This window comes from Euleptes europaea, chromosome 3 (genome assembly GCF_029931775.1).
Source record: "Euleptes europaea isolate rEulEur1 chromosome 3, rEulEur1.hap1, whole genome shotgun sequence".
In the NCBI taxonomy this organism is placed as follows: Eukaryota; Metazoa; Chordata; class Lepidosauria; order Squamata; family Sphaerodactylidae; genus Euleptes; species Euleptes europaea.
Window position 1 is genome coordinate 118,396,940 of NC_079314.1, and position 27,715 is coordinate 118,424,654.

Sequence of the window (27,715 nt, forward strand, 5' to 3'; positions counted from 1 at the left end):
TACTGATTTGTTTTTTTGGCAGTCCACGGAATCCGTAACACTCTCCTCCAACACCTGGAGTTGGGGTTAAACAGTGAAGTAGCCAAGTTTGCAGATGACAACAAATTATTTAGGGTGGTTAAAACAAAATCGGACTGTGAAGAGCTCCAGAAGGATCTCTGTGTACTGGAAGAATGGGCATTAAAATGGCAAATGAGATTCAATGTGAGCAAGTGTAAAGTGATGCATATTGGGGCAAAAAATCCCAACTTCACATATACACTGATGGGATCTGTGCTGGCAGCGACAGACCAAGAAAGGGATCTTGGGGCGGTAGTGGATAGCTCAATGAAGATGTCAACCCAGTGTGCGGCTGCTGTAAAAAAGGCAAATTCCATGCTGGCCGTAATTAGATGAGGAATAGAGAATAAAACTGCTGATATCATACTGCCCTTGTACAAATCTATGGTGAGACCACACTTGGAATACTAAAAAAGGATATTGCAGAGCTTGAGAAGGTGCAGAAAAGAGCAACCAAAATTATTAAGGGACTAGAGCAACTGTCCTATGGGGAGCGGTTAAGACGCTTAGGGCTGTTTAGCTTGGAAAGAAGGCAGCTAAGGGGAGACATGATAGAGGTCTATAAAATTATGCATGGTTTGGAGAGAGTGGACAGGGAGAGGTTTTTCTCCCTCTCCCATAATACTAGAACACGGGGTCATCTGCTAAAGCTGGAGAGCGAGAGATTCAAAACAGATAAAAGGAAATATTTTTTCATACAACGCATAGTTAAATTGTGGAACTCCCTGCCCCAGGATGTGGTGATGGCTGCCAGCTTGGAGGGCTTTAAGAGGGGAGTGGACATATTCATGGAGGAGAGGGGTATTCATGGTTATTAGTTAGAATGGATATTGGTCATGCTGCATACCTGTTCTCTCTAGTATCAGAGGAGCATGCCTACTATTTTGGGTGAAGTGGAACATAGGCAGGATGCTGCTGCTGCAGTCGTCTTGTTTGTGGCTTCCTAAAGGCACCTGGTTGGCCACTGTGTGAACAGACTGCTGGACTTGATGGGCCTTAGTCTGATCCAGCAGGGCCTTTCTTATGTTCTTATGTTCACATTTCAAAGGAATCTATTTTCTTCCTATCAGCTTTCTTCACTGTCCAGCTTTCACACCCATACATAGTAATAGGGAATACGATGGCATGAATTAAGCTAGTCTTGGTGGCCAGTGACACATCCTTACACTTCAAAATCTTTTCTAGCTCCTTCATGGCTGCCCTTCCCAGTCTCAATCTCCTTCTGATTTCTTGGCTGCAGTCTCCCTTTTGGTTGATGGTGGAGCCAAGGAATAGAAAGTCTTGAACAATTTCAATTTCCTCGTTGTCAACCTTAAAATGGAATAATTCTCCTGTAGTCATTACTTTTGTTTTCTTGATGTTCAGCTGTAGTCCTGCTTTGGCACTTTCTCTTTTAACTTTCAGCAGTAGTCGTTTAAAATCTTTACTATTTTCTGCCAATAATGTAGTGTCATCAGCATATCTCAAATTATTAATGTTCCTCCCTCCAATTTTCGCTCCACCTTCATCTAAATCTAATCCAGCTTTCCTAATTATATGTTCTGCATATAGATTGAAGAGATAGGGAGATAAAATACATCCTTGCCTGACACCTATGCCAATTGGAAATTTTTCCTCATAGGACTTGGTCTCAAGACCATGTGGTGGTGGCAGCGGCAGAAAGTGCCGTCAAGTCACAGCTTACCTATGGCAACCCCATAGGGTTTTCAAGGCGAGAGACATTTGGAAGAGGTTTGCCATTGCCTGTCTCTGTCTAGCGACCCTGGACTTCCTCAGTGGCCTCCCATCCAGATACAAAACAGGGCCAACCCTGCTTAGCTTCCAAGATTTGACAAGATCGGGCTAGCCTGGGTCATCCGGGTCTGGGCAGTCTCCCCACACTTAGCAAAATATTTGTTAAAATATTTATCCCTCCACATGGTTACTGACTAGAAGAAGAAGAAAATGAGTTGGTTTTTATTCCCTGCTTTTTCTCTACCTTTAAGGAGTCTTAAAGCAGCTTATAATTGGCTTCCTTTCCCCTTCCCAAAGAGACATCTTGTGATGTAGGTGGGGCTGAGAGAGTTCGGAGAGAACTGTGGCTAGGGTTGCCAACCTCCAGGTGGTGGCTGGCGATCTCCCACTATTACAACTCATCTCCAGCCAATAGAGATCAGTTTCCCAGGAGAAAATGGGCGCTTTGGCGATTGGACTCTGTGGCATTGAAGTCCTTCCCCTTCCCGAACCCCGCCCTCCTCAGGCTCCACCCCAAAAACCTCCTGCCAGTGGTGAAGGGGACCTGGCAACCCTAACTGTGACTAGCCCAAGGTCACCTGGCAGGCTTCATGTGGAGTAGTGAGGAAACGAACCCGGCTCACCCGATTAGAGTCCGCCACTCATGTGGAGGAGCGGGGAACGAAACCCGGTTCACCAGATTAGAGTCTGCTTCTTCTGCTTCTTTTCTCCTTCTTCTTCTTATACGGAGGAGTGGGGAATCAAACCCAGTTCTCCAGATTAGAGTCCACCACTCTTAACCACTACACCATGCTGGCCCTCGATATTCCAAGGAAGAGGGGAAAACCCCAAGCCTGCCCCAAAGACAAATTGTTTTTTGGACGCCAACAGTCCCAGGAAAGCATCGCAGCTTCCGAAAGATGTTTCACGCGGGCCTCATCCTGGGAAGCTGCGGAGCTGCCAGGGTTGCCTGGCCTCGAGTTCCATTCCTCCCCACAGTTCCTCGTCATCTCCTTGAGAGGCAGAAGAGCGACCCCATTAACGATCCTCTCTGTTCAGCTCTGGGATCTTCCAGGGTGGTCCGCGGTTGAGCCGCGGCAACAGAGCTAATTGTCTCACCGAGGACTGTTGTTGTTGTTGTTGTTCTCGCTGCCGGTTGGGGAAGGCGGCTCGTTAATAATCATTTAGCATATGAAAAGCCGGTAATGAGTCCATGTGTTGCAGACGGCAGGCGCAATTATGCGGATGGCATAATTAGGCGACAGCTTGCGCCACTCAGGTGCAGAGGGCTGCGGAACGCTCTTCGGCACCCAAGGCCCACGGGAGACACTTGATCAGAGGCAAACAGGCGAACCCCTTTTCTTACGACGCAACAGCAAGTCCCTGGGTCTGTTGTTGGGCGCTGGGCTTCTCCACCGAATGATACTCACGTGGCAGAAAAAGGCTTACGCCATAACTGCGCCGGTTATCGGTTCTCTCCGGTGGGGCACTTTTTCATCTCTCTCTCAAAGTAGATGGCTCTGGCTACTAGTCAAAATGGAAACTAGTCATGATGCATACCTATTCTCTCCAGGATCAGAGGAACATGCCTATTCTGTTAGGTGCTGTGGAACACAGGCAAGATAAATGCTGCTGCCGTCGTCTTGCTTGTGGGCTTCCCAGAGGCACCTGGTTGGCCACTGTGTGAACAGACTGCTGGACTTGATGGGCCTTGGCCTGATCCAGCATGGCTTTCCTTATGTTCTTATGACTTCAGAAAGAAGACCCCTGGGTTCAAGGCAGAGGAATAACAGTTGGAGTAATTGAATATCCTCCGACAGATGGGCCCAGCTCCAAATAAAACCACAGGTGTCACGTTAACAAGTTTGCAAGTTTGTAGCATGCGCCTTTGCACTACCAAGTTTGTAGTATGTAGTGCCAACCAAGACCAGCCATTCTCCATCTTGCAACTTTTTTTTTTGTTTTGCTGCTTGGATATCCCAACTTACAACAGAAAAATTCCACCCTGAACCTCATTCATTGGTCAGCAGGTTTGGACACCGGCTCCTCCTCCTAGGAATGACACACCCTATTTTTTGTTTGCTTTTAAGCCACAACACAGTGGCATGTTTTCCAGTATACCACCAAGAGTTGTGGTGATCCTATTGTGTGCGTTAAGTGCCATCAAGTCGCTTTCCACTCATGGAGACCCTATGAATCCTCCAAAAATGTCCTATTGTTGACACCCTTGCTCAGGTCTTGCAAATTGAGGACCGTGGCTTTCTTTATAGAGTCAATCCACCTCATCTCGGGTCTTCCTTTTTTCCTGCTGCCTTCGACTATCCTATTCCCATGGACAAAATGGAGGTCGCTCCAGTGTCCCATGTCGGAAGAACTCGTGTTTGCGATTCAGAAGACTCTACAGTTTTGATTTTGCTGCGAGACAGCCAGAGACTGAGGCTATTTATGCTTGGTAATTAGCAGCACGTTCCAGGCTGAAGTGCCCCGCATATTTTTTTTTATTATTTCTTCACGCTGAGCTGTCATTCCAGAAGTCACTATGAAGCCGGAGCATACCTGCTTCGCATTTCTTAAGAGTCCCTTCAACGGGACCTTCTGTATTTGCTCCACCCCCACATCGAAGCATTCACTGAAGGAAGCATGCAGAATCCCAGCCGCAGCTTAGCTATGCAAAAGGCTATTGCTAATGGCTATGCAAACGAAGGAGCAGGTGAGTGCGGGATGGTGGAATTTTTTTACTTTCTCCTCTTGCATCGGGACCGTGAATAGTCATTTTAAAGGTCAGATTAAACAAAAAAACAGCATTGAGCGAGGAGCAGAATTGACCCTGCATAAATGGCCCGACTGATTTGAGATCACAGAGATGGAAGGGTCATCTAGTCCAACCCCCTGCACAATGCAGGAAACTCACAACTACCTTCCCTTTCACACTCCCAGTGACCCCTGCTCCATGCCCAGAAGATGGCCAAGATGCCCTCCCTCTCATGCTTAAGGTCATAGAATCAGCTGACATATGGCCATCTAACCTCTGCTTCAAAACCTCCAGGGAAGGAGCGCTTACCACCTCCCGAGGAAGCCTGTTCCACTGAGGAACCGCTCTGTCAGAAAGTTCTTCCTAATGTCTAGATGGAAACTCTTTTCATTTAATTTCAACCCGTTGGTTCTGGTCCGATCTTCTTGGGCAACAGAAAACAACTTGGCACCCTCCTCTCTATGACAGCCCTTCAAGTATTTGAAGATGGTTATCATATCACCTCTCAGTCTTCTCCTCTTCAGGCTAAACATACCCAGCTCCTTCAACCTTTCCTCATAGGACTTGGTCTCCAGACCCCTCATAACATAAAAAAGCAGCCTTTTCTCCAGAGGAACTGACCTCTGTAGTCTGGAGATCAGGTGTAATATCAGCAGATCTCCAAGCCCCACCTGGCAACCCTGACATCATCTCTACAACTACTGTTATAACAGTGTGTACAAATGATGTTAGCTGTGTACATTTCACTAGCAGGAAACCACCCTCAATGCAGCTCATTCCTTGCATACCTACTGGCACGCATGTGGAAGAAACCGGGTTGCCAGCTCTGGGTTGGGAAATTCTTGGAGATTTTGAGGGTGGAGCCTAGGGAGGGGAAGGTTTGGGGAGGGGAAGGACCTCAGCAGGGTATAATGCTATGGAATCCACCCTCCAAAGCAGCCATTTTCTCCAGGGTAACTGATCTTGGTTGTCTGGAGATCACTGTAATACTGGGAGATCTTCAGATGCTTCAGAAGTTGGAGCTTCCTTTAATCTCAGCCCTCTCATCCCACATGTTTTTGAAGAGCCTTATTTTGAACATAAGAACATATGAAAGGCCCTGCTGGATCAGACCAAGGCCCATCAAATCCTGCAGTCTGTTCACACAGTGGTCAACCAGGTGCCTCTAGGACACTGGTTCCCAACCGGGGGTCCGTGGACCCCCAGGGGTCCACGAGAACTAAATTAAGGCCCGTGAAACAAAGTTATAAACCCATAATAAATTACTATTTTCAATTAAAAGTTCTCCATTATAAAAATATATATTCAAATATTATTCTAAGTTTAATGTTTAACTAACAGTTATGATTAAAGTTTATTTTCAAATTTTTGGAATTTTTATTTTGAACCTTGGGGTCCCTGCACCGAACAAAAAAGTCCTAGTGGTCCCTGGTCAAAAAAAGGTTGGGAACCACTGCTCTAGGAAGCCCACAAACAAGACATCTGCAGCAGCACCATCCTGCCTGTGTTCCACAGCACCTAATAGAATAGGCATTTTGCTAATACCACAGATTGTGTAGGTCTGTTTAAACGACACAATGGAGGAAAACGAGGATTAGGCTTGCCAGGTACCTCATCGCCACCGGTGGGAGGTTTTTGGGGTGGAGCCTGAGGAGGGTGGGAGTTTGGGGAGAGGACTTCAATGCCATAGAGTCCAATCGCCAAACCGGCCATTTTCTCCAGGTGAACTGATCTCTATCGGCTGGAGATTGTGGGATCCTGCATGGCAGGGGGCTGGACTGGATGGTCCTTGGGGTCTCCTCCAACCTTGTGTGAGTTTGTGATTTTTTTGTGTAAGATCAGTTGTAATAGCAGGAGATCTCCAGCTAGCACCTGGAGGTTGGCAACCCCAAGGAGTAGGGACGCCAACTCACGGGAAATTCCAAGAGATTTGTGGGGTGGAGCCTGTGGTGGGTGAGGTCTGGGGAGGTAAGAAGCCTTAGTGGGGCATAACCCTACAGAGTCCATCCCCCAAAGTAGCCATTTTCTCCATGGGAACTAATCTCTGTTGTCTGGAGAGCAGTTGGAATACTGGGAGATCTCCAGGTCCCACCTGGGGGTTGGCAACCCTAAGGAGAGGTGTCACAATGGGGGCTCTTCCCCATCCCCCGTGCATCAACCTCCAAATCCACAGTGCGGAAAAGAAGAAAGCAAAGTATCGTCCGCATCAACAGCACGCTTGAACGGATGAATGCTATTAAGCACATTTTTTAATTATGTCTTACACTCCCTTCACAGGCTCGCTTTTAATTAGCTGCCGAAGGAACGAGACCTTTGGACTGGAATGGCCTGCTTTTCCTTTGGAAAGACGTCTCTCTTCAGATAAATATAGACAGCCCTTGCTTCGGAATGCCATCTCCGGCTCCTCCATCGCTAGATGACGCACTTTTGGCCGGCGTCTTGTTTCACAGGGGTGTGGATGTTTCTGGCCATTCTTTGCTGCTCATTGGGGAAGGAGGTGGAACTGGGGTGGCCAGCTCTGGATTGGGAAATACCTGGAGATTTTGGGGGTGAAGTCTGAGGAGGGCCCGGTTTGGGGAGGGACTTCAATAGGATATAATTAAGGCTGCCAGGTCCAGGTTGGGAAATACCTGGAGATTTTGGTGGTGGAGCTTAAGTAGGGCAGGGATTGTGGAGGGGAGGGACTTCAATGCCATACAGTCCAATTGCCAAAGCGGCCATTTTCTCCAAGGGAACTGATCTCAGTCGGCTGGAGATCAGTTGTCATAGCAGGAGATCTCCAGCTAGTACCTGGAGATTGGCAATCGTCAGATCTCGGAAGCTAAGCAGGGTTGGCCCAGGTTAGTGTTTGGATGGGAGGCCACCGAGGAAGTCCAGGCTGCCAGGCAGAAGAAGGCAATGGCAAACCTCTTCCAAATGACCCTTGCCTTGAAAACCCTACGGGGATCTCCATAAGTCAGCTGTGACTTGAAAGCACTTTCCACGACCAATAGATGGGGCCAAGCAGAGAGAAACCAGAGGTCGGCCGGAGCCCCTTTCTCTTAGCTCCACCGCAGCTTTCATGGTAACAGTCCCTTGAAGAACGTTTGTTGCTGCCCAGGGTTGAAAGGTCTCGTCAAATGCCACCAAAGCCCCGGGAGTCCCAGGCTCAAAGAGGCTCTGATGCTCAAGAGGACTTCAAACATGGGGAAGAAGAAAAGGGTTCGGTCTTGTAACTCAAGGGCTAATCTCTGTCGTCCTTCACACAGGTCCTCGTACCGGGCTCCTCTGCGGAAACCAAAGGAGGTGAGGTCAACTTCGGATCTCACCTGCTCTGATCTCTTCAGAGGGACCCACTGTGAAGGGAGACATGAATCAAAGATTGTTCCAGACATACCGGCCCTGGTAAGAGTGAGCTGGGCCGTAAAATTGGGTCTGCGAAGACACATCAGCTTAATAGTTGACACTATGGTGGCTATGTACACATGCTCTTATTTGCGCTGCACACACACCTCCGTTAGGAAGAAGAAGAAGAGTTGGTTTTATATACCGACTTTCTCTACCACTTATAGAAGAATCAAACTGGCTTACAATCCCCTTCCCTTCCCCTCCCAACAACAGACACCTTGTGAAGTAGGTGGGGCTGAGAGAGCTCTAAGAGAGCTGTGACTGGCCCAAGGTCACCCAGCAGGCTTCATGTGTAGGAATGGGGAAACCAGCCCGGTTCACCAGGTTAGCCTCCACCACTCATGTGGAGGAGTGGGGAATCAAACCCGGTGCTCCAGATCAGAGTTCACTGCTCCAAACCACCGCTCTTAACCACTACACCACACTGGCTCTCAAGAGGCAGCTCTGGACTTTTGGGGGGGGAGGGGTTGATCGTAGTCACGCACACAAAGCAGCGACTGAAATCTCATAGAATCATAGAGTTGGAAGGGACCACCAGGGCCATCAAGTCCAACCCCCTGCACAAAGCAGTACATTCACAACTACCTCCCCCCTCCACACCCCTAGTGACCAGAAGATGGCCAAGATGCCCTCCCTCTCATCATCTGCCTAAGGTCACAGAATCAGCATTGCTGACAGATGGCCATCTAATCTCTTCTTAAAAACCTCCAGGGAAGCAGAGCTTACCACCTCCCGAGGAAGCCTGTTCCACTGAGGAACCACTCTAAGAAAATTCTTCCTAATGTCTAGACGGAAACTCTTTTGATTTAATTTCAACCCGTTGGTTCTGGTCCGACCTTCTTGAGCAACAGAAAACAACTCGGCACCCTCCTCTATATGACAGCCCTTCAAGTATTTGAACATGGTTCTCATATCCCCTCTCAGTCTTCTCCTCTGCAGGCTAAACATACCCAGCTCCTTCAACCTTTCCTCATAGGACTTGGTCTCCAGACCCCTCACCATCTTTGTTGCCCTTCTCTGGACACGTTCCAGCTTGTCTACATTTTTCTTAAATTGTGGTGCCCAAAACTGAACACAGTACTCTAGTTGAGGTATAACCAGAGCAGAGTAAAGCGATACCATCACTTCGCGTGATCTCGTTATTTCCGGAGGATTAAAACCAGTTTACCTGTGTACTGGATTTTGGTCTTTGCCTGCCGTTACTTTCGGAGTTAGAACTCTTTTTTTTTTTTTTTTAAGACGTTTGTGGAATTTGGATTCTAATCCCTATGGAGGGAGAAGTGTTTGCATTCAGGGAAAAATCCCATAAGCCAATCTGAACCCAGGAGGCAGAACGACAGGTAAATATCAAAAATAAAAACATGAAGGGTCTCCATCAAAAGACATTTGGCTTTTTACACTGGGAAAAGAATATTTTTTTCCAATTCCATAAAGACATAAGAAAAGCCATGCTGGATCAGACCAAGGTACATCAAGTCCAGCAGTCTGTTCACACAGTGGACAACCAGGGGCCTCTAGGAAGCCCCCAAGCAAGACAACTGCAGCAGCACCATCCTGCCTGTGTCCCACAGCACCTCATATCATAGGCACACTCCTCTGATCCTGGAGAGAATAGGGATGCATCATGACTAATACCCATTTTGACCAGTAGCCATGGATAGCCCTGTCCTCCATGAACATGTCCACTCCCCTCTTCAAGCCTTCCAAGTTGGCAGCCATCACCACATCCTGAGGCAAGGAGGTAGAACATAAGAACATAAGAAAAGTCCTGCTGTATCAGACGAAGGCCCATCAAGTCCAGCAGTCTGTTCACACAGTGGCCAACCAGGTGCCTCTAGGAAGCCCCCAAGCAAGACAACTGCAGAAGCACCATCCCACCTGTGTTCCACAGCACCTAATATATTAGGCATGCTCCTCTGATCATGGTGATAATAGGGATGCATCATGACTAGTATCCATTTTAACTAGTAGCCATGAATACTCCTCTCCTCCATGAATCATAGAATCACAGAGTTGGGACCACCAGGGTCATCTAGTCCAACCCCCTGCACAATGCAGGAATTTCACAACTACCTCCCCCACACAAACCCCCAGTGACCCCTACTCCATGGCCAGAAGATGCCCAAGATGCCGTCCCTCTCATGATCTGCCTAAGATCATAGAATCAGCAGAATTTGTTACAATACAAACTCTCTGATAGTTTCCCCTCCCGCCCCTTGCTTGTAGACAGCACTTTGTGCCTTCCCTTTATGGGAACTGGCAGGCTCATTTGTCAGTGGGAGGAGACCAAAGCCGGTTAAAGACTGGTGTGCCGCGGTCAAAGGCAATTCTTCTCAGTGCCGCCACCGCCGGGTTCCGATTTGACCAGACAATTATTTTTAGGAGTGGACGGAGACCTTGACTGCGGCAAAAGGCAGTTGCTTAGCAACCGAGAAGCCCCTCCGGAGCTACCTTGCTTAATTATGCCCTACTTTTTTTATATACCATACCTAAGTTTTTCTTAAGGAACAGAGGAGAAGCAGGCTGTTTGCAAGCCCCGGGGAATGGGCCGGGGGTCACTGCTGAGTTCGCAAACTCAGCCTGCGTTCGGGTGAACAAAGACAAAGAGCGTTCCTTACTTCTGCAGGGGGGATCAAAGACCAAATGCCCTTTTTCCTGTGGTGGTACTGGCGGCCGACAGTGCCGTCAACTCGCAGCTGACTTCTGGCAACCCTGCAGGGTTTTCAAGCCACGAGACAGGCAGCAAGGGAAAAAGTCTGCTGCAGTACAAGACAGCTCTGTGTGTTGAGTCAGTGGGGGAAAAGTCATGGTGAATGATAAAGGGGACTGGATGGAATCGCTGTGCTCCTGTGCTCCTGACTCTGTGAAACTAGCAGATAAGCACCGAATGTTTACGTGCCACGTCTTAGTATGGAACTAGGATAAAAGTTCATTCAGCCTTTATGCTTGTTAAGGCGGCTGAGCCGCAGATGCAATAAAACTGTTTTCTCGACTAAGGGTCTCGGGTCTCTCTCCTCCACGAACCCCCGATTTGCCACAACAAGACCAACAGAGGTGATTTACCATTGCCTGCCTGTGCATAGCGACCTTGGATTTCTTCGGTGGTCTCCCATCCAAGGACTAACAAAGGCCGACCCTGCTTAGCTTCCAAGATCTGATGAGATCAGGCTAGCCTGGGCCATCAAGGTCAAGGAAGGAGATGAACCAAGGGGGTTCTGCCATGGCCCGACTCTGCGTAGCAAACTTGGACTTCCATGGCGGTCTCCCATCCAAGTACTATCCAGGGCCAACCCTCCTTAGCTTCTCAAATCTGACGAGATGGGGCTAGCCTCACTGCAGACTAATAGTACCAACCTATCTTCACGGGTAAAGTTGCCAACCTCCAGGTGGTGGCTGGAGATCTCCTGCTATGACAACTGATCTCCAGCCAACAGAGATCAGTTCGCCTGGAGAAAATGGCCGCTTTGGCAATTGGACCCTATGGCAGTGAAGTCCCTCCCCTCCCCAAACCCTGCCCTCCTCAGGCTCCACCCCAAAAAACCTCCCGCCAGTGGCAAAGAGAGACCTGGCAACCCTATTCACAGGAGACAGAATTCCACAGCCTTTGCCCCACCACCAAAAAGGCCCTGTCATGTGGTGCCATTCCCCTGAACCTCTGAGGGAAACCTGTTGGTTATCAACCAGTGCTGGATTTCATCCAAAGCAGCACACACAGGCAAAACATATGAAGAGTATTTGAGTTAAGCAAGGAGAGTCTAAATAAGGCTAGCAAAGATCCTGCGGGATCTGCATACTCCTACATAGATCCAGCGGAAAACATCCATGTTCCCATTCTAGCATGGTGTTAAAAAGGTAAAGGTCCCCCTGTGCAAGCACCGGGTCATTCCTGACCCATGGGGTGACGTCACATTCTGACGTTTCCAAGACAGACTTTGTTTTACGGGGTGGTTTGCCAGTGCCTTCCCCAGTCATCTTCCCTTTACCCCCAGCAAGCTGGGTACTCATTTTACCGACCTCGGAAGGATGGAAGGCTGAGTCAACCATGAGCCAGCTACCTGAAACCGACTTCTGTTGGGATCGAACTCAGGTCGTGAGCAGAGCTTGGACTGCAGTACTGCAGCTTACCACTCTGCGCCACGGGGCTCTTAGCATGGTGTCAGCAAGGTGTTAATGGTTAGAATGCTTGGCTTTGATTGAGGAGACCTGGATTCAAATTCCCACAGCCATGAAATTCACAAAGTGACCATGGGACAACCTCTCTCTCCTTCTCTCTTGTTCAGTCTATCCTACCCCACCAGGGTTGTTTTGAGGATAAAGGACAAGAGGAGGGACCTGTATATTTTATTGGGAACTCATTGCAGAAAAGTTGGGATAAAAACGGAACAGATAAGATTACTGCAATTCTCCAGAACTGGTAATGGATAAAGGGAACGGGTCCAGGACAAAGTAGACACCAATTTTCACCTCAAACAAAAATGTCAAAGCTAAAGGAAGGGCATAAACAATTTTGATGAAAGTCCCCTCCCCAGCTTTCTAACTGAAAAGTTCTGGGAGGCAGAAGGTGGTCAAAATTCAGTCATTGAGCATTCTGGATTTATTTAAGAATCTCTGTTTTCTGCCTCTCAGCAAACATGTGGCCAAGGTGGTTCGAGACAAGGTAGAATTCAATTATAAAGCCATCCCATACTCAGATAAAAATGATGTCTGAAACAAAATGGAAAAGCCCCCCTGCAAATGAAATGACTAATAGCCCAGCAGCAACTTCTGAAAAAGAACAGCAACCAATTCAACCACTATGCAATTCAGAAACGACAAATCAAGACGCTGGGGAGAGAATCCATGTTAGAAATCAGGTGACATGGAAATGCTTGTCCTGAAAAAGCATCCAGAAATGGCGTCAGGTGCATACTTCATGGGGTGCAACCACTGAAAAGGCCCTGTTCCTCACCTCTAAAGATGGAGCGAAACAGAATGAGTCTTAAGCTTGCCAACCTCCAACTGGGGTTTGGAGATCTCACACATGAAGCTGACTTCTACTGAATCAGTCCCTCGGTCCATCGAAGTCAGTATTATCTACTCAGACCAGCAGAGGGTCTCCAGGGTCTCAAGCAAAGCTTTTTTACATCACCTAATTGCCTGGTCCCTTTAACTGGAGATGCCGGGGATTGAACCTGGGACCTTCTGGATGCCAAGCACATGCTCTACCACTGAGCTATGGCCCTTCCCCCAAAATGAAGCTGCCTTATACTGAATCAGACCCTTATTCCATCAAAGTCAATATTGTCTACTCAGACCGGCAGCGGCTCTCCAGGGTCTCAGGCAGAGGTCTTTCCCATCACCTACTTGCCTAGTCCCTTTAGCTGGAGATGCCAGGGATTGAACCTGAGACCTTCTGCATGCCAAGCAAAGGCTCTACCACTGAGCCACAGCCCCTCCCCCAATTCTCCTGGAATCACAAAAGATCTCCAGAGTACAGAGATCCGTTCCCCTGGGGGAAAGTGCAGCTTTGAACTCCCCAAACCTCACCCTCCCCAGGCTCCAACCCAAATCTCTAGGAACGTCCTTAGTTGGAGTTGGCAACCCTAGATGATACAGGTGGTATGTGCCTTTTTTTCTGCCTTTGCTTACCGGGACAGGCAGCATTGGACTTACATGGATTGGTAGACTGAACAAAATGGCTTCAGATGTTCCCAAAATACCTCATTCCTCATAATGTTTGCACCATAGACTCACAGAACCACAGAATTGGAAGGGGCCACCAGGGTCATCTAGTCCAACCACCTGCACAATGCAGGAAATTCACAACTACCTCCCCCAACACCCCCAGTGACCCCCTACCCTACTCCATGCTCAGAAGATGGCAACAAAAACCCTCCAGGATCTCCGGGCAATCTGGCCTGGAGGAAAATTGCTTCCTGACCCCAAAGTGGAGATCGGCATTACCCCGGGCATGTAAGAAAGGGCCATGAAAGACAAACCAAAAAGGGCCACCTGGGCCAAACCAAGCCATATCCTCCAAAAGTAGCCAGTATATCTGTTTACATCCTTTTTTCCATTATATACCCAGACCCAAGTTGGAATAAACATAGGCTATTTATGCTTGGTAATTAGCAGCACGTTCTAGGCTGAAGTGCCCCACATATTTTTTTGAGTTTTTGACGTTGAACCGTCATTCAGGAAGTGACTGCGAAGCCAGCGCATATCTGCTTCGCATTTCTTAAGAGCCCCTTTAACGCGACCTTTTGGGTTTGCTCCACCCCCGCCTCGAAGGATCCCCTCAAGGAAGCATGCGAAATCACAGCTGAAAGCTATGCAAACGGCGGTTGCTAATGGAAGGAACGAAGGAGCAGGTGAGAGGGGGTGTGAGTGGAATCTCTCCTTTTGCGGCGGGACTCTGAATAGGCATTTTAAAGGTCGCATTTAAAAAAACAGCTTTGAGTGAGCATCAAAATTGACCCTGCATAAATGGCCACACAAACATAGAGCTGGAGAGGGCCCTCGCAGACATTTTTAAATGGATAAAGTCTCCCGTAAAACGGCGTCGGTGGCCACGGGTTAGCCCTGAGGCTGCCGCCGTGCCCTGCTCAGCCCACAGTGGAGTGCTAGAGTGATGTGAACAAGGCAGGAAACGACTCCCCCTCCTGGTTCGGGAGCTCACCTCTCCACCCAGTTCTTGTAACTGGGGATGTCCTTGGCGTAGAGGAGCTTGTTGGACGGGGAATCTTTGCCCAGGCGGTGCTCCGAGGTCGAACACGAGTCCATGAAGGTCTGTGCCACCACCGACAGGCAGGCGTCCGTGATGCTGTTCTTGTGGATGTCGAAGACGAACTGCGGGTTCTTGATCATGTTGACCCAAAACCTCAATGGCAAGCTGAAGGGAGGGAGGGGAGGAGAAGAGAGTCAGAGCACCATCCTGCCTGTGTTCCAAAGCACCTCATATAATAGGCATGCTCCTCTGATCCTGGAGAAAATAGGGTTGCATCATGACTGGTATCCATTTTTACTAGTAGCCATGGATAGCCCTCTCCTCCATGAACATGTCCACTCCCCTCTTCAAGCCTTCCAAGTTGGCAGCCATCTCCACATCCTGGGGCAGGGAGTTCCACAATTTAACTATGCGTTGGGTGAAGAAATATTTCCTTTTATCCGTTTAGAATCTCTCACCCTCCAGCTTCAGCAGATAACCTTGGGTTCTGCTATTAGGAGGGAGAAAAGTTTCTCCCTGTCCACTCTCTCCATACCATGTATCATTTTATAGATCTCCATCATGGCTCTCCTTAATCGCCTTCTTTCCAAGCTAAACAGCCCTAAGCGTTTTAACTGCTCCTCATAGAGCAGTTGCTCTAGTCCTCTGATCTAGTCTCTCTGCCTCTGGCAACAGAAGGTAACTGAAGAAATGGCTGGGAAGAACGAAAGTGGGGGGAAGTGACTCAAAATTAATGGAATCTGATTGAGAAGTGATCATTTTTTCCCGTTCCACAACCCCCTCCCTTTCACCTACCCACCCACCTGTCCCCCCCTTTAAATAAACCTCCTGCTCATTTACTCTGAGTGGCTTCAATCAGCCTTAAATTAGTGACACACGATGATATTAATAATATGCTAATGTTTCATTAGTTGAAAGCCACTCCGATGCCTTGGGTTTCTTTTCTTTTTTTTATTCAGGGGTGGGGGTGCCATGCCAACAACCTGCCAGTCAGAAGGGCTGGTAAAAAGGGTAAAAGTGCACTGGAGCAAATGCACTCGAGCACTGTGTGCACTTTTAAAACATGTGTCAGCATCTTTTGTAGGGATGGAGAGGAGGCAGAAAATCCCCCTCCCCTGGGGAGGAGACGCTTCCTAGCAGGCTGGCGCACCAAGGAAGGGAGAATCCTGCCTACTGATCGCCGCTTGTGGTTTCTACACACATGAAGCTGCCTTGTACTGAATCAGACCCTTGGTCCATCAAACTCAGCATTGTCTATTCAGACCGGCAGTGGCTCTCCAGGGTCTCAGGCAGAGGTCTTTCCCATCACCTATTTGCCTGGTCCCTTTAACAGGAGATGCTGGGGACTGAACCTGGGACCTTCTGCATGCCAAGCAGACCCTCTGCCACTGAGCCACGGCCCCTCTCTATCGCTCTCCAGGGTCTCAGGCAGAGGTCTTTCACATCACCTCCTTGCCTTGTCTCTAACTGGAGTTCCCCTGGAGAAAATGGCCGCTTTGGCAATTGGACTCCATGGTGTTGAAGTCCCTCCCTTCCCCAAACCCTGCCCTCCTCAGACTCTCCCCCAAAAATCTCCCGCCGGTGGCAAAGAGGGGCCTGGCCTACTGCCCTCAGTTGGTTCCCATCTTGGGATCTAGTTCTACATGTATAAACTCTACTTGCTCCCGGCAGAAGATTGTCTCCTCCGCGTGGAACACATCTCCGGGTTTTCGTTTCCGCTACACGAACAGCGTGAACTTGTGCCGGGGCGTGTTTACTCTCCGGCTTTTTGGCTTGAATTCCTATGCCACGGCAAGGATTGAATGCAGTTTCGTTATTGTTTCGGGACTTTCACTACAAGATGTACCTATGTATTTTTTGATGTACATTTGGATTATTCCTTGTATTATATTGTTGTTGCAGCCATCAGTGCTTGTCTGTTTTGCTTAACCTCCAGGTAACAGCTGGAGATCTCCCACTGTTACAACTGATCTCCGGCTGATAGACATCAGTTCACCAGGAGAAAATGGCCGCTGTGGCCATTGGACTCTATGGCATTGAAGTCCCTCCCCTCCCCAAATCCCATCCTCCTCTGGCTCTGCCCCAAAAACCTCCTGCTGGTGGTGAAGAGGGACCTGGCAACCCTACCGGGATCTGTTGAGATCGGGGAAGCCTGGGCCATCCAGCTTAAGGCAAGAGATGAACAGTATAGCAACCCTGGACTTCCTGGGAGGTCTCCCACCCAAGTACTAACCGGGGCCGACAGTGCTTAGCTTCCAGGATCTGGCTCACCTGGGCCATCCAGGTCAGGACCGCTGCACTTACCAGTTGCTCTTCCAGGTGTGCCGGACGTGGGGGTCGTGGATGTTGTGCTTGTCGGCCTGCTCATCCAAAAAGTCAAACATGTACTTGATGGCCAGGGGGAGGGCGCTGCCACGATGGGCGGTGCTGAAGATTGTCTCGAAGAGGTCGTCGACAAACTTCTGTAAAGTGCCCTGGTCGGAGGGAAGAAAAAAGGAGGCATCAAAAGGAGGAGTCAACCCCGGATGAGGGGCGAGCAGGGCCAGCATCAGAGAAGAAGAGGAGTTGTTTTTTTATATGCCAACTTTCTCTACCACTTAAGGAAGAATCAAACCAGCTTACAATCACCTTCCCCTCCCCACAACAGACACCCTGTGAGGTAAGTGGGGTTGAGAGAGCTCTAAGAGAGCTGTGACTAGCCCAAGGTCACCCAGCTGGCTTCATGTGGAAGAGTGGGGAAACAAATTCAGTTCCCCAGATTAGCCTCCACCGCTTATGTGAAGGAGTGGGGAATCAAACCCGGTTCTAGAGTCCACCGCTCTTAACCCCCTCTCTTAACCACTATACCATGCTGGCAAAAGATGCTCTGTACCAATGGAAAAACGCAAGATTCTCCTAATCCAATTTGTTTATTTTTTTTCCAAATTTATAGCCCACCCTCAATTCAGAGCGGGTTACATCGTCTAAAACACATAAACGTATAAAACCATAAAACATCATGTCAATAAACGAAGATCACAGTTAAATACCCCAGTTACCACTGCGGGACTGGATTAAAACAGATCACCCCACAGATGGCTACAAGTGTCACCACACCCAATTTGGATTGGGACCGTGGCATTGGGGAGAGAAGGGGGTTCAGCGTCCCCCCGGGCTGTTTCCCTGACCTAAAATGGCCCCCTTGCGGGGCTGCACATGTACGGAGCACGCTCGCTGAATACATGAAGGACTCCTACTCGCCTCGCGGACTAACGTTTCATGTAGCTTGGGGCTCAGCCTTCACTGCCCACAAGAACCATAATTTCTAGCTGATTTATCATTTGCCGTTTTTCACAGTTAATCACTCAATTAAGTTTAAATAAATTTCCACGAGGATGCCTTTTAAAAGTCCCGACGGAACAGTGAAGAAACTTGCAATTTAAGAAGCAAAAGGCATCTTTAACGTTGATGTTTTCATTCCCTTGAATGGTATTTATTCTTTCCTCATTACACGTCTATCTCACTCCCCTCCCTCCTTCAAGGAGCCCAGAGCCATACAGATGAGGTGGCCCCATTTTACCTACACAACAAGGTAGAGTAGGTTGGGAACGAGAGAAAGTGACTGGCCCAGAGCCATTCAGTGACTATTATGGCTGAAAAAGGATTTGAACCCAGTGTCCCCCAATTAATGCTCAACAGTCAATCCCACATCCCACTACCAAAACAGCCCGAGGAAAGAATCGCAGGCAGTTACTGATTAAACGTAAGAACGTAAGAAAGGCCCTGCTGGATCAGACCCAGGCCCATCAAGTCCAGCAGTCTGTTCACACAGTGGCCAGTCAGGGGCCTCCAGGGAAGCCCATGAACAAGACGACAGCAGCAGCACCGTCCTGCCTGTGTCCCACAGCACCTGATATAATAGGCGGGCTCCTCTGATCCTGGAGAGAATAGGCATGCATCCTGACGTATCCATTTTGACTAGTAGCCATGAATAGCCACAAACAGGTCCACTCCCCTCTTAAAGCCTTCCATTCCCGTCCCTCTGTTTACCTGATTCTTCCCTCTCCCTGGAGCTCAGCCCGGCTGAAGTCCCCATGCATAAGGCAAAGTGTGCGACACGCAAGCTTGGTTTCTCTCACAGCCAATTGCAAAGCAGCGTGCAAAGAGTCGGGGATTCAAATGCTTCCTGCTTCCTTGGAGCTCTTTCTGAGCAGAAGAAAGGCTTTTTAAAACTGAGGTTTGGATTTCTCCACCCCCCTTCCTTTCAGATTGCTGTTTTTTGTTCTTCAGATGCATTTTTATGCAGCAATTGGGTTGGGGGGGATTTTTTCTCACAGTAAGCTCATACCCCCCAAAATCTTGTTGGTCTCCAAGGCGCTACCGGACTCGAATCTGGCTGGTCCTGATTGGTGGCTCTGTTGGCTGGCAGCCACCCCGGCTCTCCCATGCTTTCTTTGCCCAGAGGGCTGATAAGAAAGTCTGTTGAGCACCAGTTTGGCATATTGACTGGTTGGCAAGATGGGAAGGGGTAGCAAGATGGGCCAGTGCTGGACAAAACCAATTATTTTGGAGGCCAAAGTCTTGACACTGTTCAGCGACCCCCTAGGGTTGCCAGGTCCCTCTTCACCTCTGGCAGGAGGTTTTTTGGGCGGAGCCTGAGGAGGGTGGGGTTTAGAGAGGGGAGGGACTTCAGTGCCATAGGCCATTTATGCAGGGTCAATTTTGATGCTTGCTCTTTTTTTTAAATGCAGCCTTTAAAAAGCCTATTCATGGTCCCAACGCAAAAGGAGAAATTCCGCCCCCCACTTACCTACTCCTTTGTTCCTGTTTTCATAACCATTAGCAACCACCATGTGCATAGCTAACACACAGCTGTGATTTTGCATGCTTCCTTGAGGGGATTCTTTGTGGTGGGGGCGGAGCAAACCCAATAGGCCGCGTTGAAGGGTCTCTTAAGAAATGCGAAGTAGTCACTTCGCAGTCACTTCCTGAAAGACAGTTCAGTGCTTAAATGGCCACAGAGTCCAATTGCCAAAGTGGCCATTTTTCTCCTGGTGAACTGATCTCTCTCGGCTGGCGATCAGTTGTAATAGCAGGAGATCTCCAGCTAGCACCTGGAGGTTGGCAACACTAGCCCCTCCCCGCCCCATTACGGCCACGTTGTCACGGGCGGATCTCTTCCCTTCCTGAAACGCAAGCCGCTCACCTGCCTGCTGCCAGCCGCCCTACTTTTGCGCGGCACTTTGGAAGTGTCAGCAAAATCAATTCGGCGTAAATAACCGAGTGCCGGTGCTGAGCGACAGGGAGGTGGCGTTCGGCGGAAAGCATCAGTGTTAAACCGGCGTCGGCTGCGTTCCGGGGCCAAAAGTCAACTGCAGAGAGTTATAGAGCTGTCAGGCAAATCGTCTGCTGTGAAGGGCCACGTGTGTTGAAGGATTGAGTGCTCGCTGCCCCGCTCCTCGGTGCGACACCTTTGTTCCGGCTGGCTCCTCAGCCGAGGGGCTGTTTCCCCTGTCAAGCTGTCCGCCCGCGGACTCTCTCTCTGGCTCGTCTCCTCCTGCGCAAACCCCTTAGATATTTGAGAAAAACGGGCTGCATCCTCTTTAGCTCTGAAATTCCTGGCCTTTGGGGAGCTGCAACACTATCATTCCCTTGATTACCCAGCATTCTTCACAGAATCAAGGATGGGACCACCAGGGTCATCTAGTCCAACCCCCTGCACAATGCAGGAAATTCACAACTACCTCCCCCCCACACCCCCAGTGACACCTACTCCATGCCCAAAAGATGGCCCCTTCCTCTTAAACAGAACAAATATATGTTTATTTTATTTATTTAAATCATTTTATGCTACCTTTCCACCTGGTCAGGGTCACCAAGGCAGCACACATTCAACTTTCTGAACAACTGGAGAGCCAGCACAGTGTAGTGGTTAAGAACAGTGGTTAAGAGCGGTGGACTCTAATCTGGAGAACCGGGTTCAATTAGCCACTCCTCTACCTGAGCAGTGGTCCGGATGCTAATCTGGTGAACCAGGTTGGTTTCCCCACTCCTCCACATGAAGCCAGCTGGGTGACCTTGTGCTAGTCACAGCTCCCTTAGAGCTCTCTCAGCCCCACCTATTTCACAGGGTGCCTGTTGTGGGGAAGGGAAGGGAAGGTGATTGTAAGCTGATTTGATACTTCCTTAAGTGGTAGAGAAAGTTGGCATATAAAAACCAACTCTTCTTCTAAAAACACCATTAAAAATGGTAAAACAATTCAATTAAAACACATAAACAAACAATGCCAGAGGAGGGCCAATAACCATTATTAGTAGGGTTGCCAGTTTTGGGTTGGGAAATACCTGGTAATTTGGGGGGTGGAGCTTGGGGAGGGCATAGTTTGGAGACGGGAAGGACCTCAGAGGGGTATAATGCCATAGTGTCGTCCCTCTAAGGAAGCCATTTTCTCCAGGGGAACTGATCTCTGTTTTCTGGAGATCAGTCGTAATAGAGAGATCTCCAGATAGTACCTGGAGGTTGGCAACCTTAATTATTGGGGATATGCCAAATGAAACAAAAATGTCTTTGCTTGCTGGTGGAAGACACCAATCAAGGGAGACCGACGAATCTCCTTGGGGAGGGAGTTCCAAAGTTTTGGTGCCACGACTGAGAAGCCCCTTTCTCGGGTCACCACTGAAGATGCAGTATAAAAGAAAACGGATTTTAACAATCACATTTTAAGCAAGAGAATATCCGGAAAATTTAAAAATATGATAAATGGTGATAAAGCATTAATAAATGATTTAGCAGGTTGTTATGTACAAAATACTATCTAAAATATTAGTTGGTTTTTTAAGAAGATGCAGGTTACAGTCCAAGGATGAACGTAACAAATAGGATTAAGCTTATAAACTATTAGGCCATCTACTGTGTGGTAATGAGATAATTAATTAAGAGATTTAGAAACTTCTTATAATGGGATTTATTAAAGTTGGACACTTTCACTATCCTAGCTGATACAGAACGTAGTTAACGTAAGGCACTTCTTGGAAGGATGTATATATTGTATGTATGGTTTGTGCGAGTATGTGCTTCTGTATATTTTCTTTTTGATAATAAATTTTAAAAAATTATTAAAACAAAACTTTCAATTGGGAACCAAGCCATTCAGGGCAGTGCTGAACTTGAATCTACCTGTGCCAACTTCATTACGTTTTTCTCCCCATGCCCAAATAAAGTTGCCACAGGTCGTTTCAGTTGGCCGGGCTCCTCAAAATTCTATGGATATACTGATTAAAGTTAAATGAAATAATTGTTGAACATTTTGAGAATTTTAGGTTGTCCTCTGAGATGACGGGTGACATGCGTGGGGTGCTGAATAGCCAGTCTTCGTTACGGGGGATTGAGTTTTATAATTCCAGGGATACAAGAAGGAGGGGAAGATGATGTACCAGGATAAAAGGGCTCAAGGGTGGGTTTCTTCCAGATAAGTAGCAGGTCCTGTTTGTTCAACATCGAGTACACAACTTTGGAAGCAGCAGCAGACTGTAACAGTGGATGAGTTTAGGCGGCTTGTCAAAACATTTCTCTTCTTTCAATCGCACGTTTAAGTATGTGTTTTTAAAGGCTGCATTTCCACTAAATATCTCCTCTGTTACTTATATGCGAGATACGGGGGTTATGATTTTTTTCTTAATATCCAGCCGGTACCTTTCCACCCTCAATTTAAACCCATTCTTGCGAGTCCTATCCTCTGCTGCCACCAAGAACAGCTCCCTGCCCTCCTCTGAGTGGCAGCCCTTCAAATATTTCAAGAGAGCAATCGTGTCCCCCCTCCTCTTCTCCAGACTAAACATTCAAGACTAAACATTGAAGCCCCTCCCCAAACCCCACCTCCTCAGGCTCCGCCCCAAAAAACCTCCCACCGGTGGCGAAGAGGGTCCTGGGAACCCTAATTTCCCCACTTCCCCCTTCTGCTGCAGACCACTGACTTCCCCCACATTTTGTTCCTGGGAATCGGTGACAGGAAGAGGAAATTAGATCCTGCCTCCCTGAGCTCGGGAAGGGAATCACCCACTGCTGGAGATGTCCTCTGCCTCAGAGCGAGAAAAAACATTCCTTTGGAGCAACTGTCACTGCTGACAAAATGGCAGTCTGGCTTTCTGCCCTGCCACAGGCTCTTCTAGCCATAGGACTGCCAATCTCCAAATGACACCTGGAAAACTCCTGCTATTACAGCTGCTCTCCAGACGAACAAGATCAGTTCCCCTGGAGAAAATGGCTGCTTTGGAGGGTGGAGTCACATGAACACCTAAAACTGCCTTATATTGAATGAGACCCTTTGGTCCATCATTGTCGTCATTGTCTACTCAGACCGGCTGCGGCTCTCCAGGGTCTCAGGCAGAGGTCTTTCGCATCACAAACTTGCCTATTCCCTTTAACTGGAGACACCGGGAATTAAACCAGGGACTTTTTGCATGCCAAGCAGAGGCTCTACCACTGAGCCACAGCCCCTCCCAAAAAAGTAGGGAGGGACGTTCTGAAACATTTCAGAATTTTAATTTTGTGGATAATCACATGAACACATGAGGTTTATACTGAATCAGACCCTTGGTCCACCAAAGTCAGTATTGTCTACTCAGACTTTCAGCGGCTCTCCAGGGTCTCAGGCAGGGGTCTTTCGCATCACCTACTTGCCTAGTCCCTTTAACTGGAGATGCTGGGGATTGAACCTGGTACCTTCTGCATGCCAAGCAGATGCTCGACCACTGAGCCACACCCCCTTGCTGAGGTCCCTCCCCTCTCCAAACCCTGCCCTCCCCATGCTCCACCCCCAAAATCACCAAGTTGTTCCCAACCTAGATCTGGCAACCCTATCGAGCCACCAGTTAAACCCTCTCCATCAAATGTTCTTTTTCATCTCCCCCTCAGTCTGCCATACCTTGGTCGCCAGCAGCCGGGTCAGATAGATCTCTGACACCATTTTGCTCCCTCGGTCGCCTTCCTTCTGATCGCCGTGTTCGTGGTTCTTGACCAGATGCCACATCTTGACCCCGCTCTCCAAGTCAGGCGTGATCATGGGTGTCCGGGAGCGCAAGCTGTCCGGGCTTCCCGTGTAGCGGATCATGTTTTCTGAAAGCACAGAAATGCATCGCTTCAGGAAGTTGTCTTCCGGGACAACGGTGTACAACATTTGGGAAGCCCGATCACTCCTATGTCAAGCGAGCAACAGAAAGGTCTCAAATCGAAGCTGGAGAAGCAATAAAGGCATGCTGGAATAAATTTGAGCCGGACTGACACTTTTGATTTTGCCATGGCGATTAACAACTGAGCCTCCATGTACAGAAGCTAGGGTTGCCACCTTCCAGGTACTGTGAAATCAAAAAATTGAGCACTTATGGCATAAAAAAACCTGTTGTCTATTTCAGAGAAGTGCAAACTTTATCTAGGTCCTTGACACCTGTAAAATACAGTGTGTAGCCAGCTAGCAAGGGAGCGCCTTGCTGCTGTACAATTGTTAACAAGTATCACAATTTACAATTTTTTCACCATAAAGTGGCTTTTCAGTATTTGTGGTATATAACACAACACAATAGAAATGTCCATAGAGGCCACCGACAATGGGGTTCCGGTATTTTATCCCATTTCGCATCTGCTTCTTGGGTCGTGGCGAGCCTAAGTTGATAGTTCCGACTGGAACTTTTGTTCCGTTCGTACAGTGTATGACCTCCTGCTTCTATGGATAAAGGTTGCACTACTCTGAAATAGACTTAACAGCTTTTTTTATGCCATAAGTGCTCAATTTTTTGATTTCACCTTCCAGGTACTAGCAAGGGCTGTTGGAAAAAAAAATTCGGTAAAATTCGGATCTGGCAAAATTTGACCCATTTTTATTTGGGAAATGCTGAAGTCTGAACTCCCACGATTCGGATCCGTGGAGTTCGGCACGCAATTCAGAGTTCGCAAATAAATCCAGCCATTTAAAGCCATTAAAAACACATTCGCGCCTTTCCGCGGCTCTGGGGGGAGGCATGTTTGGAGGTAGAAGTCCCAAAGTTTCAGTGTAGCTTGAGGGGACCCTTCTTGCGAGAACCCCCAAGTTTTGTAAAGATTGGGTCAGGGGGTCCCGAGATATGGGGCCCGGAAGTGGTACCCCTAAAATAGCCCATTGGAATAAAGCCATTAAAAACACATTGGGGGCTTTCCACGGCTCCGGGGGGGGGCATTTTTGGAGGTAGAGGTCCCAAACCTTCAGTGTAGTTTGAGGGGGCCCTTTTTGCAAGAACCCCCAAATTCTGTAAATACTGGGTCAGGGGGTCCCGAGATATGGGGCTCGGAAGGGGTCCCCCCAAATTTCCCATTGGAATAAAGCCATTAAAAACACATTTGCGGCTTTCCACAGCTCCGGGGGCCATTTTTGGAGGTAGAGGTCCCAAACATTCAGTGTAGCTTGAGGGGACCCTTCTTGCAAGAACCCCCAAGTTTTGTAAAGATTGGGTCAGGGGGTCCCGAGATATGGAGCTCAGAAGGGGTCCCCCCCACAAAATTGCCCATTGGAATAAAGACATTAAAAACATATTGGCGGCTTTCCAAGGCTCCGGGGGGGGGGCATTTTTGGAGGTAGAGGTCCCAAACTTTCATTGTAGCTTGAGGGGACCCTTCTTGCAAGAACCCGCAAGTTTTGTGAAGATTGGGTCAGGGGGTCCCAAGTTATGCGGTCCCCCCCATCCACCCATTGGAATGAATGGGAGCAGGCGATCCGTAATGCGCATCTAGAGAGCGGCCAATCCAAGGCAAAATCTCCCATTGTTTCTGGGGCAGCCAGAGAGAGATTCACCACTGACCCACACTGACCTCCAGGCGAAGGTGGCAACCAGTGAAAACAGCAACAATCACACTCGCAAAGAGATCAAGCCCCCCCCACCAGGACAGGTCACCCCCCCTTTGGCTCCCCCACCACACACAGTAGAAGCCAGTCTGTGGCTTCTAAGAGCTGATGTAACTACGCCGAAAGTGCATCCCGCTCAAAGCTTAAGTAAACAGCGTATCATGTTTAACGTATGTATCTTTTCATTTCAACACAACCAAAGTGTATCTTATAACGCTACTTGCGTAAGTGCGACCTGCGCATGTTGCGTATCTTCAGTATTGATAGATTTCATGCTGCTGGATTCAAATCTTCCACAGCAACAATCACACTCGCAAAGAGATCAAGCCCCCCCCCAGGACAGGTAAACCCCCCAAATCAAACCCCACAGAGGCAATCAAGCCCCCCAGCAGAACAGCCCCCCCGAACCAGAAGACGCAAATTCCAAACGAAGGAGAAGAACGGGCCAGACAGAGAGAGAGAGTGAGAGACTCACTGACATGGGATGTACTAAAACGAATGACAGGCTAGCCCATTATAAACAACAGGAGCGGCTGCACAGCCCATTGGAAACAATAGGAGCCAGCCAGAGGGAGACTCTGTTAACCCACAGTTAACTCCGGACGAAGTTGACAACCGGTGGAAACAGCAGAAAGCACAGTCCCAAACAGAGGCAATCAAGCCCACCACCCAGCAGAACAGGTAAATCCACCCCCCTTTGGCTTCCCCCCTCACACTCACACACACACACACACACACGCACACACAGAGTCTCCCCCCCACATACACACACACACAGGAAAAAAGTTATAGAGAAAAGCCCCAAAATGGGTCATACTGTGGATGCCTTCTTCTCTTCCATCAGGAGCAGGGACTGGGAGTCAGGAAAGCCGCCAATGTGTTTTTAATGGCTTTATTCCAATGGACAATTTTTGGGGGGGACCCCTTCTGGGCCCCATATCTCGGGACCCCCTGACCCAATCTTTACAAAACTTGGGGTTCTTGCAAGAAGGGTCCCCTCAAGCTACACTGAATGTTTGGGACCTCTACCTCCAAAAATGCCCCCCCCCCGGAGCCGTGGAAAGCCGTGAATGTGCTCACGCACCCCCACCCCACTTACGGGGATCTCTCTCTCACACAGACATTCCCAGTCTCTCTTTCTCTCCCTGGGCCGCGCAGCGGCCGGAGTCACACACTCATCCACGACTGATTGGCCAGAAGAAGACCCAGCTTGGCCACCGATTGCTGCTTTGGGGGTGCCGAACTTGTATGAATTTATCCGGCGTCCGCCCGAACTCACTGAGTTCAGTTCGTCGTTTTCCCTCCTTTTTTGACTTTGTGTGAGAGATCCCCCTCTCTGAGTTTGCTTCTCCAAATCAGTTGCTCAGACGTTGATACAGAAACAATAGATTTATTGAAGCCTTCAGGAGATGAGACAGGCACAGGTAGAAAGTTGCAAGTGAGGGGCTATACGGGTTTACAGAATATATTGACTCCAGGGCACTGGGGCACTGGGGTTCACACTTATTGTTATGGGAAGTTACAAGCTTGGCATAATACAAAACATCAGACGGATCCCAGGAAGTTTGGTGCGGCTATCACACTTCCAAGGCCGCACCGGCCTGAGGGAGTACTGGCAGGAAGAACAGCGGGGGGGAAGATACATGGGCCATCAGGCCTGGCGCCTGAGACCAGAAGGTGTGAACTGCTTTTACGAGTTCACTGATAACACCGCAGGTGATGGAAAGCAGAGACACAAAGACAGAGACCCTCACATTCTGCCCCCCTTAAGGCCCCCCTCCGAGAGGACGAGGCTTATCGGGATAAGCGAGGTGGAATTCTCGGACCAAGCGAGGAGCTGCCATGTGGGGTGCGGCCACCCATTCGTCATGAGCGGAGCCAAGGTTTTTCCAGCGAACAAAGTAAAACAGTTTCCCTTTCTTCCATTTGGAATCTAAAACCTTGGATATTTCCAAATGGGTATCCCCTCCTACTACGGTAGGAATCTCATGAGCGGGAGGGGGGTGGAACTGGGGAGCTGCTACATAAGGTTTGAGGAGGCTTATATGGAAGACTGGATGAACTCCCTTGAGAGTCTTAGGGAGACTCAGTTCCACGGTAACCTCGTTGATTACTCTGGTAATGGGGAAAGGTCCTACATAACGGTCGCTCAGTTTTTTGCAGGGGCGAAGAGAGCGGAGGTTTTTGGTGGACAGATAGACTTGCTCCCCCACCTTGAGTTCCCATCCCGGAGACCGGTGTTTGTCT

At 48.8% G+C, this 27,715-nt stretch overlaps 1 protein-coding gene across 1 annotated transcript in view; it reads right to left on the reverse strand.

Annotated features, from left to right (window-relative positions):
• PLXNA4 (plexin A4) overlaps positions 1-27,715 on the reverse strand; it is a 587,111-nt gene that overhangs the window by 11,423 nt on the left and 547,973 nt on the right. The window contains exons 28-30 of the mRNA XM_056845760.1: positions 23,522-23,712; positions 16,923-17,092; positions 14,571-14,783 (exon numbers count right to left, since the gene is read on the reverse strand). Of these exons, the coding sequence (XP_056701738.1) occupies positions 14,571-14,783; positions 16,923-17,092; positions 23,522-23,712 (574 nt within the window). The remainder of the gene's footprint in view (positions 1-14,570; positions 14,784-16,922; positions 17,093-23,521; positions 23,713-27,715) is intronic.